Genomic DNA, 18,911 nt, shown 5'->3' on the forward strand with positions numbered 1-18,911 from the left:
GGAAGTAGACTCCCCTGTGGAGCTGCAGGGGGAGGCATCGTACAGCCAGAGGTTGCAGCTGTTGCTGTAGTCAGGCTGAGGAGGCCAGTGCACCACCTGTCATTTCAGACTCTGGAAGCAGCACTGAGTGGAGGAAGAGAAGATGATGAAGACAATGAAGGAGGACAGTCAGCAGCTCGGGTTCCTCCAGACTTCTTGCCACCTGGGCATTAGTCAGAGGGCAGTGGGTGGGGCTGCAGCTACACCTTCTGCAACTCAGGGGGCGCCCATGCGGAGAGGCTCAGGTACCCAGAACTGTGTAGAGAATTTCTTATTTAGGTATTTAGTGCTTACTTTAATGAATGCCGTTAGAGTGTCACAACAGTTAAAACTAGACGAGGCAGTCAAGCGTGTGCAGTACTTTCCGCCAGTCTGTCCATGCCCCCATATTGCAATTGTTCAGATAATGCATGCTATTTGTGTATTAGTTTATTGATGTATCATAAATCACAGCAACATAGAATGTGGCCGTTTAATATAGATGTACCCACAAACAAAATGACCTTGCAGTGCACACAGATGTGTGTTATGTGTGTGTACGTTATGAATCGCGTGACCGAAATATGTAGCGGGGGGCGGGGACTGATGGGACTCGGAAACACCCCCACAATTTAATCAATTGTTCCTTGTATCATTTCCAACGGATAAGTCCGCAGCGTATTTGTGGTAGAAGCGCAATCATGTGATTGTCAGCAGTCAGCTGATGTAGTGTTCACTTGTAGTCATAGTTGCAGTGATACAGAAATCTTGAACAAATCCATGGAGCTGTCCTGAAAATTTCATCGAAATCTGTGTTTGAGTAATGTCTTGAACAGACGAACCACATCTGATCGTCACATAAGTCTGCTGCGTTCCTTGATGGAGTAATAAAACGGCAACTAACTCTTCTCTGCCTAAATTTGACCCAGTTCTGACTTTTCACACGCCCAGCACCCAGTACCTGTATTTTGTCAAAAACATCAGTATTCTCCTGAGCTGTTAAACCTATATCTGTGCAGACAGGGGCTCAGGTTGCACTATCCCAGTCAGACTGCAGCACCGTCAAGAGGCTTCCCAGACTTTTTGCTCCGAGCGCCGGCTGCCCAGTGTGGCAGAGCCCAGAGTCCGGAGACCACCGAGGGCAGTGAATCTGAGGATGAGGCAGAGGGGGATGAAACAGACCGGCTGCTGGCATGGAGCCTGTCAACTAGCCCCCTCTGGCTGGCCCTATCTCAACGCTGCCATCCAACACATTTCCATCACCAGGAAGCCAGTGCAACCAGTGATCCGACCAAAATTCATCACATGTTGCTGACACTAAATGACCAAACTTGGTTTCTATAATATGTAAAAGCAGTCTTCAGCGTATTAGCACAGTTAGGGCTGATGTATAGGTTAGATTCTTAAATTCCAGTGATTTTTTTTTTTGTGTTCAGACTCCAGTTCAGTTGCGAGGTGAGAGGACAAGAGCTAAATCAGGACGGCCAGGTAACTTTCAGATCTTGTCATCCTTCTGTTCCTGCTCTTATTTATCATGTTCATGTCAGTATTTTTAATGCACAGGACGGAACTTTTCTATTTCTACAGGGAGGCTTTATAACCTCTTCTGCTTTTAATTTGTACAGAGAGCTAGTAATGATATGAACTGTGGGAAAATCTATTTACGAAGAGATTGTATATTTTATTCCACCGTTCTGAACTGATACATTATATCCCAAATCATTTTTTTCGATTCATGTACCAATTAGTACACTCAGTCGACTCCATATCCATTAAATTGAATTTTATTTTTGCAAGAAATGGTTCATTCATTAAATTCTAATGTGAACTATAGTTGTAGCTATTTAAGATGTTCTGTTACAGCCTGCTTTACACTAAACACCATCAAACTTTATACATTTAGAAAGGGCAGACTTTTTCAGGGGACATTAGACTATTGAACTATTTTGGAGAGAATCCAGCCTTTTAGAACGGAGATTATTTCGCATAGGAAATAATATTTTGCACAAAATTTGTTGCTAAAAATTTGCCTGCCATTTCTACATTATTCATACACTTGAATCTGTTCTTTTTGTTTATTGAAGTTGTTGTATGAGTGCCCCCACATTTGCTTTTTTTTTTTGTTTTTTTTTGAAGATATGTGAAAGTTAACATTTTGAAATGTGCTATCTGCACAGATGGCCTCAAGAGTTTCTTGTCAATGAATTAACATATTTTTGTAACACTGTTTGGTTGTTTTTTGGTAATAAGAGTTTTAGGTTCTTTACATGGAATCCTTGTGCCACTATCTTTTTGCTAGGTGGCCCCAGCATCCCTAGCTTCAGTCCAATCATCCCACAGTGAGGAGAGTGACGGCGACACGTGCACATCTGCTTTGAAGCGTGGACTACAGCGGGTGAACACAGACTGTCTGCTCTGCGGCTGTGGACATCTCTTTGGCTTCACCTGTATCCAACGCTGGCTGAAAGCTCAGGGCCAGGCTGCTAAATGTCCACAGGTCAGTGACGCCACTGTGTCTTATCAGTAGTCTTCTCACATGGTTCCTTAGGCAGTGAAGTAGTCATTTCCAGATCTGTGTAAGTATGGAAAGGAAAAAAAAAAAGAGTAATGGAAAACACATAATAATGTTACTAGACTGTTGCCCCTTTTTAAGCTTTCTAAATTCTGAATTTCTAGGCATGTTTAATACAGTGTGAGAGAGCATGGGCCAGAAAGAGCTTGATGTTGTTGAAAGTAAGACATGTGTGGTGTAATACTTGAACAGTCACTCATCCAATAGATCTGCCTCAACACCTGTACATCACAACCTCCAGAACAGAAACTTTTGCCCCAAGAGCTCATAACTGCACTGGACAGACTAATTAGTCTGAATGAAATGGCTCTGAATTGATTACAACATCACAAATAAACAATTATTAAGCTTGACTGAGCATTTCTGAGTAGTGCAGTGATGCAGTTTTCAGAACAATGAAGTGACTTTTTTTTCATAAAGAAACCATACCTTCATTGTTGTTTCCTGAGGGCACCTTAATAAAACAAGGCTGTGCTGATGCTGCAAAAATAAACTCTGACTTTACAACTCATTTTAGTTCATACCTGTAGAAAAGACTTTGAAAATATGTGGTGGAGAGCTAAAAGCTGAGTGGTTACAGTATGTACTACATACTTGTTAAGGCCCCTGGGCAGTGCGCTCAGGTTTGAAATCCAGCTTACTGGAATATTTGCTGCATGTCACATCCCAGACTCTCTAGCTCACATATCTGTCTCTGTGCATCATCCTGTCATGAAGACACAAAGTCCTGATAAGAAATCTAATAATCGGGACAGCAATAATGCAGTGTTATTTCTTCAGTGTGTTAGGAAAACATATATTTTGTACCAATCCTCGCTGGGCAGCGATGTGTCTTTTTCCTTGCTGCTCATAGATTCCACATTGCAGCTTGAACAAGAAAGCACTCAGAGCACAGAATTCAGATATTGTATGGTTTCCGACACACTAAATCTTTAAATAATTTGGTGGTCCACAGCAGTCGTTTTGTAGTGGGAATCAGTCGTGTAATCGTCAGCAGACAGCTGACATGATGTTCACTTATAGTCTAGTTACAGTGGCTGCTCTCCTAGCCTAAGCCGCGCTAGACCCAGCTCTTAAGACACAAGGGTCTACGAACTCTCGACAGGGAGGGAGGCGGGCTAAAAAGGTTGTCTATCAAATCACTCTGCAGCAATTGGGCAGGTATACAACCATCAGCGCAACGAATAGGCTCCTAGAGCGTTGGAAATCGAAGGATGCGGTAATTCGGTGCAGCCTTATTTATACAGTCAATGGTGAAGCTCAAGTATATTACAAGACATGTTAACAGAAAGATTATTCAGAGTTGGTGCTCATGGAGCTCAAACGACTGTTGTCGACCGTGGCAGAGAATTAAATTCGTTGCCGTGGGTTGTCTAGCGCGGCTAGGCTAGTTGTTTCCGGTTGTTTCTGTCAGAATCGTCGCGCCTCTGTCGTCACTGAGTTACGCCCCACCTTCTGACTCTACACTTCATGGTGATTCGTCCGGCTAGTTTTAGGAGCATCCAACCTCGAGCCTTATGGAGGGTAACTAGACCCACCCTGGCAGAAAATTAAATTCGTTGCCGTGGGTTGTCTAGCACGGCTAGGCTACTGCTCTCCCACAGTGATACAGAAATCTTTAACAAATCCCGTGGGTCCAGGCTATGATCCACATCATTGCCAAAATCTAATCACTTGGTCCTTGTGTCATTTCTGGCCTTCCCTGAAAAGTTCATTGAAATCTGTTCATTTTTGAGTAATGTTGCTAACAGACAAACCAACGCTAGTCATCACAAAACTCTGCTGTGTAACAACATGCTGTGCATTGAATCATTCTGAATTTGGTGTTTGAATGAGCTACTTGAAACTACGATCTCGTGGCACTTATTTGGCAGCATAATAGCACGCATAGTCATACGTAGCATACATTGGAATTTACCATATATTAACATTGAACTGTGCTTGAATGTAAAACATGGTATAAAAAAATCTACCTAGAAGTTCAGAAATACAGTTGTGCTCATAAGTTTACATACCCTGGCCAAATTTGTGAAATATTGTCCTTTATTTTTTAGCAAGTATGTTTGTTAATGGAAACAGTTTCTTTCATTTAGGGCTGGTGTTTAGACAAAGCTATTTTTTGTCATTTAATTGTATTCGCTCTGATCATTCATGTTTTCATTAAAGAATGGAGTACATTTTACAAATTCTGCCAGGGTATGTGAACTTATGAGCACAACTGTATTAGTGTGGAATATCATTGACACCTGGATAGTGATGATTTAACTCAGTGTATTTTCTGTGTCTTTAGTGTAACAAGAAAGCAAAGCGTTCCGACATCGTGCTTCTGTATGCACCAAAGCTGAGAGCACTGGACAACTCTGAGCAAGAGAGCTTAAAGAAGTGAGTGATGGTTTTCCTTCTTCAACACACCAAACTGTAAAATCTTGAGTCATCGCCAATGCTAAGAATACTGAAAAGCAGTTATTTTAAAAAGGGCCCATTTTTCCTTTTTTTGGACAAATTAATGTCTGTCACTCATTCAGACATTTAAATTTTGTGTTGTTTGACATCCATGAGGTTCAGTGAGATGCTGTTACCATTTTGGAGTGTTTTTTTTTGTTGTTGTTTTTTAAAGCATGGCATTGTACCTTTTGCTTAACCAATTTTATAACTATTGTAACTTTGCACCGGTCCCCACTGGTGCAAATGTAAAGTGCAGGAGTGTGTGGGCAGAACGTGAACAGATTTGGCAAATTCTTTTCTTAATAATACCAGTAGTTTAAAACTCCTTTGTAGGAGCCTAAATGCAGTTTATTTTATGTTGGACATTGACATTCAGTGATTTAGAAGTTAAGAAATACACATCTCATAATTTCAGTAAGATAATACGTTAATGTTTAAAATGTCTTATAATGACAGAATGATTGATAATTGAGTTAAGCTAAAAACGTTTAACAATCTCATTCATATTACATTTGTGGCTTTTTGGAGCAAGTTGTTGTCAGTCAAGTTGTCGATAATCTTATTTGTTTGTGACTGCACTACTTTATTTTGGTAGATTCATAACGTGACATGAGAGTTTGGGCCAGGTGGTCACACACACAGCAGTTCAGTCAGGCTAAAGGAGAGTGGAGCCACACAGTTTTTTGACCTCTCTTTTGTGGATCGATTCCTGCTTCTATTAACTGTGGAAATAATTTTGTACAACGTTTTTTGTTTTAAGTAAACCTTAAACGAGTCAAGACGTTCTGTGGATTTTTTCGTTGTGGATTAGTAGGAGTGGAATTGTCGAGCGTCAAGCTAACGGCTACATTCATTAGGAACTACATCCTTGTTCCTAGAATGTTTTTGGCACTGACCAATTGACAGCATTTCTTTAAGGAATCTCGCCTTTTGTTGCTTGTGGTCAGTTGCTTGTCAAATTGGTATTAAAATTCCTGAAACAAATTCATTTAATTGTGTGTGCTTGCAGATCTCTGGAGCAGGAGCAATCTCTGAGGAGGAAGGCTGAACTGGAGTCAGCTCAGTACAAACTCAAACTGCAGGTTGTCACCAACAAATATGGACAAGCGCAGCAAGAGCTGCAGGTATGAGTGTCAGCTGTTCATTTTACTTTGTTTATCTTATTGTGTCCTGAAACTTTGAAGTAAACTTGTGAATGGGTTTCATATTTTTGGTTCTAGTTGTAATTAAATAGAATCTGATGAACAAAATAGAAAATTACAATAGCATTGATGTCTATGGTGTCCCGTGCTTTCACTCTAAATCAGCTGGGATAGACTCCAGCCCCCCACCCCCCCACAACCTTAATGAGGCTTCCATAGCTAGCTCGTTTTCTGTGAAGTCAGGAATGTGCCAAATTGTGAAATCAGGTATAGCATTAAGTATACGGTCCAGTCACAGTCTGAGCAGACCTACTCACCCATTTTGACTGTTTTCAGTGGTGTAGAACCAAACTTAAGAAGAGAAAACTACAAAATGATGAGAAATTATGCAGCAAGAAAAAAAAAGTGTAAACAATATGTGATTAATACTTCAGACTTCTCAAAGTTGTCACTGTTTGCCTTGATGACAAATTTATACTATGTTGACAATATCTTAGCCAGCATCTTGAGCCAGTCACATGAAATGGTTTTTACAGAGCAGGTAACTCTTGTCAAAAAGCGACAATTTGGTGGACTTTCTTCCTTTTTAATTGGACAATCACTTGTTGTGCCAAGGTAATGTTGATGTATAGGCAAGACCTGCTCAAACAAGTAAGGAGTAGGACATGAAGGTTTGGTGCACCCTAATTTCTCACTTTGTGAGCGCATGCACTTTAAATGTGACATGTATACTCCTGTTCAAAAATTTTGGGTCACTTAGAAATGTCCTTGTTTTTGAAAGAAAAGCAGTGTTTTTCAATGAGGATAACATTAAATAAATCAGAAATACAATCTAGACATTGTTAATGTATTAAATGACTGTTCTATCTGGAAACAGCTGATTTTAATTGGAATATTTACATAGGGGTACAGAGGAACATCTCCAGCATCCATCACTCCTGTGTTCTAATGCTACATTGTGTTGTGCAATTCTGTTAGCACGTAAATAAAAGTGTGAGTTTTCATGGAAAAGAAATTGCCTGGGTGACCCCAAACTTTTGAAATATAGTGTTTGTCAAATTGTTCTGGGAAAAAAAAGAAGTTTAAAAACTTGAATAAGCAGGTGTGTCTAATGGGGTACTATATTAGAGAATTGACTTGCAAGTAAAAAAGTGGATTTTTTCCCCCTCTCATTTGTTTTTTGTGAATCATTTATTATATTGGATTAAGCTAGTATAAAATCATATTACACTTTCTGGCATCATTTGTGTCATTAATGTAAATCACAGTATTACTGAAACTACTTTACTGTAAGTTGTAGGATTCCAAATAATTTTCCATTTTAATCATTCATATTGAATTGTTCTGCTTTTGGTCTTGGGAAATTTTGATTTTAAAAGGGATTCTTCAAGGTACGGAGTTCCTTTTTAAATGTAATTCATAACTTATTATAGTGAAAGATTAAAAAAGTGGCACATTTTGAACTTCATAGCTTAAGGGTGTCCACTGCATGTGATATTATTTCCATGATGTTCGGAAATGAATGTTGTGATGACCTCCTCTCTCCCTGATTGTGTAGGAGCTCAAAGCCCTGATGGCCCAGACTGGCCGGAGCTCACTTCCCTCCTCATCTACCCCTTCTTCCGCTTCGTCGTCAGCCTCATTCCTTCTCGGTCTGTCTCAGAGGGGGGATGGCTCCAAGACACTTCAGTACAGTTTCTCTAAGGGTGTGCTGGTGTCTCAGGCTGGAGGCTGCAGGGTTTTATCCTACTGTGAGCCTCTGAGTTGCCTGTTGGCCTCACAACCTTCTCCTCACTCCACACTGGTGCCTGGTAAGATGCCATCACTTTTTAGTTATCTTTTGACCCATTGACAGCTAGTTCCTTTGTCTGTTGACCCCTTGGTTAGGAACATATCTAAGCACATTGTTGGAGCAACATTACTTATGTTTCTTATGTTAGTTATCAACAACAACTGTCAATGCATTTATAACACCACCAAGTGTTCTCTTATTATGTGAATGAAGCTTCAGTTGAAAATGGCTGCCAGGCCTCTGTTTGACCAGTTAGCTCTGTCCTGATGGCTTCCACATGTAACTTTTCTTGTTTCTCCGTTCAGGTTGTGGGGTGAAGAAAGTGAGTGTAGTGAACATGAAGGCGAGTCAGTATCTTCCCATACACAGTAAACAGATCAGAGGTCTGTCCTTCAACAGACAGAATGACAGTCTGCTGCTGTCTGCTGCCTTGGACAACACCATCAAACTGACCAGGTATACATGCATGGGAAAATGTCACATTCACTGAAGTTTTTGTTGTGTATCTTGGATTATAATGTGAGTTTTTGGTGTGTGTTGCAGTCTGCTGACCAACACTGTTGTTCAGACCTATAACACCGGTAAACCAGTGTGGAGCTGCTGCTGGTGCTTGGATAACAGTAACTACGTCTATGCTGGTCTGACTAATGGTTCAGTGCTCATCTATGACACCAGGGACACCAGCACACATGTTCAGGAATTGCAGACGCTACGTTCCAGGTACATGCAATAAAAAAAATACGGCTAATATGTTCTGATTGTTCCATTTTTAAGGGTGGGTTGGAAAAACTGAGTTTTTGGTTGTATAGTGTGGTGTCTTTGGGCCGAGAAGATGATTAACTCTTTCTTGAGAGATCCTGACTTGTCTGACTCTAATTTTTCCAGGTGTCCTGTGGCATCTCTGAGCTATATACCTCGGGCGGCGTCCAGCTCATTCCCTTGCGGTGGGATAATTGCTGGCTCTCTAGAAGGTGGATATTTCTGGGAGCAGGTGAACGAGACCACCTACAGACCACACCTCCTGCCACTGGAGGCTTCCGGCTGCACCGACATCCAGGTAGAGACAGAGAGCAGACACTGCCTGGTTACATACAGGCCAGGTAAGACTCAAACCCTATATACCCCCCACCTTACCATTAATGTGCTTAAAGCTGCGAATAATCGTTGATTGTCATTATTCTTCAAATTATCTGCATATAAACCTAATATAAATAGCTGTGGGACTAAGGGTATTTGAATCTGTAAAATATTTTGAAAACATTGCTTCATTTCTCACCAGAATTTTAGTATTTCCGTACATTGCCAAATACAATGGAAAAGTTTATCATTTTCCTTCTCACACCTTAAACAAGTATCAGGTATAGCGCTATTAGATCTGTTAAGTTTTTCTGGAGTTATATACGTTTGAATCAACCAGTTGTATTGCAGTAGGCTTAGGTGGGTGTTCGTAGCTCTCAGTTGTGCTTTAGTACATGCCTCCTCTCACTTTTCCATTGGGATGTCCTCCCTCCATGCCCCCAGCCATCCTGCAGATCTTTCTGTACTTTCCTCTCTAAACCACTGTTATTCATTAGTTTTTCTATTAGATAGCCTTTCTGGTTGTAAATGACAAAGGGAGAGGGGGAGCACCCGTTTGTTTTGACCCGTGATACGGGTATTCTAGTGATATTTAATGACTTCTACCCCAAGCCTTTAATGATTGATTAATACCGTATTTGGCTTTATGGTTACATGCTACTAGAAGTATTGACAAATATCTGTTTTTGGGCACTCACTCAAAGTTTTAATACTTGCATACCTGCAAAATAGGTGTGACATTGTGTTGTGCAGTTCAACCGAACCAATGTCAAATTTTGATTTAGAATGGATTTCAGTTTGACCAGTAGGTTTATTTTGACTACGAATGACATAAACAAGTGACAAAAGACATGGTGTTGGAATCGTTAATGATTCATTTTAACAATTTCATTATTTTACTAAAAATGCCATGTCCAACATGATTCCTATAAATTTAAATTGTCACAAATTTGGGAGAAAATTAATTATTTCTACCATTGCAAATGGTTCAGGTAATTTCTACATGTAATAGAACATTCTTATACTCTATAAACTGGGAACAGTGTGTCAGTATGAAAACCAGACAGCTTAGTTAGAGCTTTCAGTTGTGTATTGTGGCTCCTCACACGTTATAAAGCCATATCAAAGTGTTTTCAAATGCCAGTGGCCACATTGCAAAGCATCATGAAAAACAGCAAGGAGATCTCAAAAGTCATGGTAGGATGCCAAAAGTTAGCCCTGCCCCTGCAAGAATGGTAAGACCAACACCAAAACCATCCTGATAAATGCGAGCAGTCCTGGGAGCAACATCTAAATCAGACACTGAACAAGGCTCATCAAGGAGGACTCCACCTCTCCTATACAGATGCAACAAAGCTCACCTTGACAAAGAAGAACAGATTTGGTCATCAATTATTTAGTCGAATGATATGAGAATATAGTTGTTTGGATGTAGGGATGTAGATTTGGTTTAGTGAAAGAGAGGACCACCATTCCCACGATCAAGCAAGGTGATGGGAATGTAATGCTTTTGGAGTTTTTACCTGATAGGCCAAAGAAAGTAGTCAAAGTAAACCGCATCAAGAGACGAGAGGAAAACATGAAGATTGTGGAGGAAAACATTAAGTAGTGTGCAGAGAAACACCTTGGGCTGCGTTTGACAGCAAGTCAGTGATTAGAAACATACAGCTGAAATAGCCAAGAGAACACGGAATCAATATGTTGGACTGGCCCAGCCAGAGTCCAGTCTGAATCCCATGTGGAGGAAACTGAAGACCAGAATGATGCCTACTATATTTGGTCACTTGTATTTTCCAGTTGGGAAAGACGCATTGGTCGAATAAAAATTCATTATAATTTTGGCAGAGGTACACTGTTAAAAAGTTTGGGGTCACTTCAAAATGTCATTTTTGAAAGAAAAGCTGTTTTTTCAATGAAGGTAACACTAAATAAATCAGAAATACAGTCTAGCATTGATAATATGGTAAATGACTATTCTAGTTGGAAACAGCTGATTTTTAATGGAATACCTACATAGGGGTACAGAGGAACATTTCCAGCAACCATCACTCCTGTGCTCTAATGGTACATTGTGTTAACTAATGGTGTTGAAAAGCTAATTGATTATTAGAAAACCCTTGTGCAATTATGTTAGCACATGAACAAAAATGAGTTTTCATGGAAAACCCCATGAAACACTACCATTCAGAAGTTTGGTTACCCCAAACTTTTGAATGGTAGTGTATATTGGTTTGGTAAATCCACAGAAACCCTGGATCAGTGCTGTCTGGGAGCAGAACATATGATATTAATCTGAAGGTTAAGCCTAGTTGCTTCATTATTAAACTTTGTCTCACACAGGACGCTCCAACCCCTCTCTGCGGTGTGTCTTGCTGGCTCTGAACCGAACTCCTCAGCAGGACTCTAGTCAGCTGCCCAGCTGCTCCTGTTGTCCGGTGCAGACGTTCAGTGCAGGCGCGTCCTGCAAACTGCTCACCAAAAATGCAGTCTTCAAGAGTCCAGATGGAGGAGGAATGCTGGTCTGTGCTGGGGACGAGGCTTCTAACTCCGCTATGGTCAGTTGTGTGTGTGTGCGCGCACGTGCGCATACAGAATCAGTGAGGATTGTTGAATAGTCAGGTCAGAAATATATTTAAATCGGACTGGGAGTCAGCAGCTGTAGTCCGTTGTAATCACTCACAAGAGGTCATGCCACTAAGAAAATTTTCTACGTCACTCAAACTAATGAATTGAGTTGCTGTTATCTATATTTGTGACCCAGCTGATTTTGTCATATTTCTAGAAAACCCATAAGAAATGTAATTTTGTGGTGAGAAAGACCCATGTGTTTCACTCGTTCCATCGTAGAAAATTCTGCTTTGTAGGAATCGTGGGTACTCAAGACTGCCATGATATACATGGTCTTCCAAGTATATGTATGTAGCATTTTTGGTATTATTTTATTGACTTCTGTTGATTATTAACTTGACAGATTATTTTTCCAAGTTTGTCTAGCCTAAAGCCAAAGTATCCCATAAATGTCCGTGATTATTTATTGTTTTATGTGTTTTTATTTTAAGACCAAAGTTGTTGTTTTTTTTACAATTTAAAAAAAATCTGATTTTTTTTTTTGTTTAGTTTATTCTTTTTTTCCCCTTTTTTGTTATTTTTGTGCTGCTTCCACTTCACCTAAAGTTTCAGATAATGTCTTTTTAAAAAACAAATACAGGCAAGTCTTAAAACCAGGGTGGATACAGCCCTAGTGCTTAGGGTTACTGTTGGCCAGTTGTTTAAAGTTTTGACAGCCCTTTAGAGTGTAAATATATAAATAGTACCATATGATTTATTACTCCTAGGAAAACGACAGAGTTATGTGACAATCGGTGTCTTTAATACTGTGTGCAACATTACTCAAAAATGGAATAATGGATTTGGATGAAATTTTCAGGGAAGGTAAGAAATGACACAAGGACTAACTGATTTTGGTATTGATGCGGCTTCTACTCTGGATCCACGGATTTGTTAAAGATTTCTCTCTCATTGCGAGATAGCGGCAAGGCATCACTGTAACTATGACAACAAGTGAACTAGGGCTGAAACAATTCCTCGAGTAATTTGATTACTAAAATTCCTCGAGGCAAAATTCTCTGAATCAAGGCTTCGTTTCATCAATTACTTGCTAGACCCCGGACCATGGTCTGAGGCCGAACTCAGACTTCATTCAATACAAACTGGGTTCTATTTAACCAGCGCAGCTTTTCTACTGTTTATGGCAGGAGGGTCTAAACGGTCATCTAAACAAGCCGTCGGCGAACTAAAACAAGGACAGATTTAGCTACTGCACAGCTTATTTCTTACCTCAAATGCTTTCAGAAATACTTTTCCCCAAAGTGTTTTTGAAACAACAGAGTTTGTGGCCAAGCCGCTATGTTTATCCGACGCATCTGCTGGACCAACAGCTCGGTCATTGGACCACACAGTGGCCAACTAAAGCACAAGTGCTGTTATGTGACACTGTTGTGGCCACCATGCATGCGATATTCAGATGTGGCGCATTTACGACTATTCGGGCCGTCTCCGCCGCTACTGCCGCGCTGCCACACGAACCACACGAATGGATCCGAATATTAATAAATGGTCTCTGTGTTAACAGTGTAATGCTGTAAATTTAACAAGAAAATGGGAGGGAATCAAAACAAGACTTAAATATGAATGAAAATATACTTGTCAGATCAAAATGGACTGGAAATAACACCAGCCAGTTTCTCTTCACTCTTCCTCATGTATTTGTATTTTTTGTTTTCCTCCTCAGTTGTGGGATGCCGGTAGTGGCTCTCTACTCCAGAAGCTGCCAGCTGACCTCCCAGTGTTGGACATCAGTCCATTCTCTGTGAACGGTGAGCACTTTCTAGCTACGCTAACGGAGAAGATGCTGAAGCTCTACAAGTGGGAGTGAGCGAGGAAGACTTGGTGTATGGGAGCCGCTGGTCTCATCCAGAAACCAAAAAAACAAAACCTTACCACAGGCCCAGAGGACCAGAAGAGGAAGCAGTCTGGCTAGAACTGTGGGAAACAATGCTGCTAAACTTTTATCTGTGTGTTTACACATGCAAAAAAACAGATTACTTCAAGTCATGGGCCTGAGGAAACCTTTCAGTCATTATTTTAATTTCCTTCCTTTTTAGCGGAACATCCATTTGTTGCAGTGTGAAGCCTCAACCCAGGGGTGTGATGGACGCTTTTCCTTTCAAAATAGTATGATTGTCTTTGCATAAGTCAGAAGTTGAATTAATAATGTATATGGTCAGTGTGTCAGCAGAGTCCCAGTCACCTCAGCTGCTGGAGTGGTTGGAGGCTGTGGACAGCAACAGATTTTCTCTTGTTTTGAATCTAACTAAAGCGATTCTTTGGAGAAACGTAGGGTCAATCTTAAAGTTAAAATGAGTGACACAGCAATGTGTTTGCAAGTTGTGTGTCCCTAATTACCAATCAGTTAAATTTAGGTTTTTCACTGTCCATTGTCAGGCTCTATCTACATTCATTTCTGACCAGTAGTGAAAACATTCAGCGAGATTTCCGAACTTAAGTTTTCTAATCCTTCACAGTCAACATCAAGTCTGGGCAGCAACTGACTTCTATTGTCTTCATTATTTTATCTGCAGATTACCAGTTATCAGCCTAACAAATCTTGTGATGGTTGGAATGTATGTGCAACAGTAATGTAACTTTTAAAGTGAATTTATTCATGTCCACTGTGATGGATTACACAGCTTAATAGACTTTTATACTATACAGAAATAAAAACTAAGGACTGTCTGGAAAAGTGACAGAACGTGAAATTTCTACAGAATAGCAACATTGTTTGAAAAATGGTTCAATGTAAGTGTAAGTCAGTTGTCGTAAAAGGGTTACATCCTGGTCCATTAAGTGGAAACTTTTAAAGACCATTGTCGCTGATGTATAGTATGAATCATCATGGCTAATTTTCCAAATCATATCATCACTTTGTAGTTGGATTCCCTCCTGGAATGAATGAGTTTAAGCATTTCTTGTTCAGATATAAAATTTGGTGACTAAGCAGTAAACCTAATCCATTCAAAATGCAAATTCCATTTTTATCTTCACGGTTGGGTTTTATATTTACCTTGTCAGTGCAGTTCCTTTCTGCAGCTTTGTAACGAAAACTTGGGAAGTCCTGTCACCACAGAAACAATGCATTAGTTTGACAATTTCATAAAAGTGACTTGATATTGATCATCTAAAAATGATGACATGGTTTGGAAGACTGACTATGCTGTAAATGATTTGTAGAGGAGCTACGTGTCATGTTCTGTTGTCAGAGTTCTGCTGCTGTTTCACTTGAAACGGTTAAGACAGCTGGTGAATAGCGCGTAGGCAACAACATGGGGAGCCCTTCAGCTTTTTCAAATCTATATCTAAAACAGGTATGTATGCTTGGATTTCAGTTAGCCCAGCCGACTTAGGCTTAAGTAGGACGTCGCTATCCAACTCTGAAACCTCAGACACCAAATTTTGTCACAGACTTTCAGTTGTTTCCAAAAATTGCGCAAAGAAACACAGTTAACCCAACTTGTTTTCATTAAGTCTGACCTCCCACTCCCTTTTGAGCATTTCATTGTGCACTTCACACAAGTTCACCCTGTCTGTCACAATGATTTATTTTGTTCATCTTCAGTCTGATTTTTTTTTTTATCTACTGTCCTCTGAACCAGAACTTTAAGTGCCAAAGTAATCTGCTGTTGATGTAAATTTTACTTTCCTTATCTTTGTTACTAAAGACAGTTGTATATATGTATATTTGCTACCAAACATTTGTGTACATCTTCGAAGGTAATAAAAACTGTTATTTTTCATTAAAGTTGTTACAATTTACTGTTTTAAATCACTGTATAAAATCTGCTGCCATCTCTTTTTTTATTAAAAAACAAGAAAAAAAAACAGCAGTACTCCACCGAGGCTGTTCAGTTGTATAATTTCCAATGAATGAAATCTTTAAACAAATTTCTGGTCTGTAGGAGTCGATTTGTAGTAGGATCGCAATCATGTCGTTGTCAACAGGCAGCTTACATAGTGTTCACTTGTCATAGTTACAGTGACGCTGTGCCACTATCTTGCAATGAAACAGAAATCTTTAAGAAATTTGTGGATCCAGTCTACAAGCCGCATCACTGCCAAAATCTAATCACTTGGTCCTTGTGTCATTTCTGACCTTCCCTGACAATTTCATCGAAATTCGTTCTTTTGTTTTTGAGTAATGTTGCTAACAGACCATAGACTGTGTGTGTATATATAATGGACGTAGCATCTGGCTCCAGAATTGAAGCCAACCCGGAAGTGTCAAAAACTTGCAATATCACGCCGTCTGCTAGGGTTGGCTCCAAAAAGCTTTTGCTCCATAGACCCCAATTCATTTTTGGAAAAAATAAAATTTGATACTGATTTTTTACAGCTCAGGATTTTTTTCCTGTTAGTTTTCATGGTCAAAATGAGAGATCAGGTGGCTGATCTTAAAATAAATCAATACTGAATTTTAAATAAATCGTTAAAGTTGGCGGAGCCAGGGGGCGTGGCTATACTTGATAGACAGCAACAGAAGCCTTTGCGGTAAAATTTGGGCGGGATAAGAGAGTCTTCAGCCAATCCTGCCCCGAGTTGCTCTCCGGTCCAGCCTGTTTGATGATGCTTTTTACGTCACTGGCTCCAAAAAATCCAAAACGGCGACCAGGAAGTAGCAAAATCCGGGCTTCATTTTCTCGGCGTTGAAACAAACGAGTGAAGTCACAGTTAGTTCACGCCTGTAACAGACAGATGGACAGACAAACCGTCAATCGTTACAAAACTCTGATGCATTCCTTGGAGTAATAAGCGCTCAACATCGTGATTGAGAATTTCTATCATGACAGTCTCAGAAATACAGATTCGTCCATTATTAATCAAATAGTTGTACATGTAACAGTTGAGCTTAGTGTCTTCACCCTTTCGCAGCCTCCACCAGAAACCAGTAATTCTCTTTTTGATCTTCCTGTTGCCTTGTAAACCATATCAATGCAAGTTGTCATTTTAAACTTGAGAATATACTTAAGGCTTATAGCAAAGAATTTCAAAATTTACACAAAAGCACTAACTTTAGTTTGTCTTTATGAAGCATCTATTTCTATTTCTCACAAGCATCACATGTGACTTGCACATTTTACAGCCATCTTCTGTTGAAGTCAGATAAATTTATCTTTCTACATCAGTGCCATGAGCTGAAAGGAAACTATCATTTAGATGGGATAGTTCAGTTTGGAAAGATTTTTCTACTAACTGCACAAATCAGCTACATGCTGCTTTCAAGATATGCATGTTAATTGCTACTTTATTTAGGCAAATTGCTAAATGTATGAATTATAAAATTCTTAAAAGTTTTTGTTTCAAAATATACAGTCATGGAAAAAATTATTAGACCACCCTTGTTTTCTTCAATTTATTGCTCATTTTAATGCCTGGTACCACTAAAGGTACATTGCCTGAAGAATACAATGAACATGACAAAAAAGGCAGCTGATTACATAGTACTTTTGTCCAATTTGACAAGCTTAAGCTTAATTGTATTTCCAGGGTATATAAGAGGCCATTTCATGTCATAAACAGCACTTCACATGCAAAGGCCTAGAGTGGTTTCCTGCTTACATTCAAGTTGTAGCACGACTCAGAAGTTGTCAGCCGTCACATAATGTCTAAAACAAAAGAATTATGTGAAGCCACAAAAGCAGCCATCTTGGCACTGCTGGAAATTGGCATGAGTGAGAAACAGGTAGGGAAAAACTAAAGATCTCCATGACAGCTGTTCATCACACCAAAAACAAAAAAAAAGCCAAATGTGGTACTATGGAATAGCTCGCTGGTCGCAGCAGGATACGTCTTTCTACCCCATGAGATGACCGTCACTCATTTGTTCCTGTGACGAGTCCTCGTCAGACCTCCAGGGACCTAATGAGTGGGAGAAATAGGACTTGTTCGGTAAGGACAGTTGGAAAGCGACTTGTTGAAGCTGGTCTGAAGTTGCATGGGGCACGGAAGAAGCCCTAAATCACCTCAGTCAACCGTTTATTGAATCAACAAGAACTTCAAGGAGAGATGTTCAGTTGTGAAGAAGGTTTCAGGGCGCCCGAGAAAGTCCAGCAAGCACCAGGACTGTCTCCTAAAGTTGAGGTAGCTGTGGAATCAGGTCACCACCAGTGCAGAGCTTGCATAGGAATGGCAGCAGGAAGGTGTGAGTACATCTGCATGTACAGTGAGGTGAAGACTTTTGGAGGATGGCTGGTGTTAAGAAGAGCAGCGAAGAAGCCACTTCTTTCCAGGAAAACCATCAGGGACAAACTGATATTCTGTAAACGGTACAGTTGTTGGACTGCTGAGGACTGGGGTAAAGTCATTGCTTCTAGTGAATCCCCTTTACGATTGTTTGGGTCATCTGGAAAAAAAACTTGTCCGGAGAAGAAAAGGTGAACGCTACCATCAGTCATGTGTTGTGCCAAGAGTAAAGCATCCTGAGACCATTCATGTGTGGGGTTGCTTCTTAGCCAATACAAGGCTAAGAACACAGCCATGAATAAAGAATGGCATCAAAACGTCCTCCAAGAACAACTTGTAGTTAATCCTCGAGGCAGGTGGACAAACAAAAACCCACAAATTCGGAAAAACTCCAAGCATTGATTATGCAAGAATGGGCTGCCATCCGTCAAAAAGGTGAACGCTGCAAATACTTACTTGTTGCATAACCTCAGTGTAATTGTCAATAAAAGCCTTTGACACTCATGAAATGCTTGTAATTGTACTTCAGTATGCCATGGTAACATCTGACCAAAAGATCTAAAAGCAGTGAAGTAGTAAACTTTGTGAAAACTTATAGTCATGCCAACCTATACTCATTCTCAAAACTTTTGGCCACTGCCCATACACTGAAGGAACCTACACTTTCCTACAGGAAATAACAGAAATAACAGAAAACCTTGAATGAGTGGATGTATCCAGACTTTTAACTGGTACTGGATATCTTCTGATTAATGAATGATAAAAAAAAAAACACAACTACACTATCATTCAAAAGTTTGGGGTCACCCAGATAATTTCATGTTTTCCATGAAAACTCACATTTTTATTCATGTGCTAACATAATAGCACAAGGGTTTTCTAATCATCAATTAGCCTTTCAACACCATTAGCTAACACAATGTAGCATTAGAACACAGGAGTGATAGTTGCTGGAAATGGGTCTCTGTACCACCATGTAGATTTTCCATTAAAAATCAGCCGTTTCCTGCTAGAATAGTCACTTACCATATTAACAATATCTAGACTGTATTTCTGATTCATTTAATGT

The 18,911-nt window shown here is 39.9% G+C and overlaps 1 protein-coding gene across 1 annotated transcript; it reads left to right on the forward strand.

Moving 5' to 3' along the window:
* The first annotated feature begins 142 nt into the window (after nucleotides 1-142).
* rfwd3 (ring finger and WD repeat domain 3) lies at nucleotides 143-15,418 on the forward strand. The gene is made up of 12 exons (XM_051952137.1): nucleotides 143-284; nucleotides 1,042-1,162; nucleotides 1,455-1,506; nucleotides 2,318-2,515; nucleotides 4,881-4,972; nucleotides 6,045-6,159; nucleotides 7,736-7,988; nucleotides 8,275-8,425; nucleotides 8,513-8,689; nucleotides 8,855-9,069; nucleotides 11,387-11,601; nucleotides 13,338-15,418. The coding sequence occupies exons 1-12, from the start codon at nucleotides 143-145 to the stop codon at nucleotides 13,479-13,481; spliced, it is 1,875 nt and encodes a 624-aa protein (XP_051808097.1). The 3' UTR covers nucleotides 13,482-15,418.
* Nucleotides 15,419-18,911: the final 3,493 nt, after the last annotated feature.

This window comes from Acanthochromis polyacanthus, chromosome 8 (genome assembly GCF_021347895.1).
Source record: "Acanthochromis polyacanthus isolate Apoly-LR-REF ecotype Palm Island chromosome 8, KAUST_Apoly_ChrSc, whole genome shotgun sequence".
In the NCBI taxonomy this organism is placed as follows: domain Eukaryota; kingdom Metazoa; phylum Chordata; class Actinopteri; family Pomacentridae; genus Acanthochromis; species Acanthochromis polyacanthus.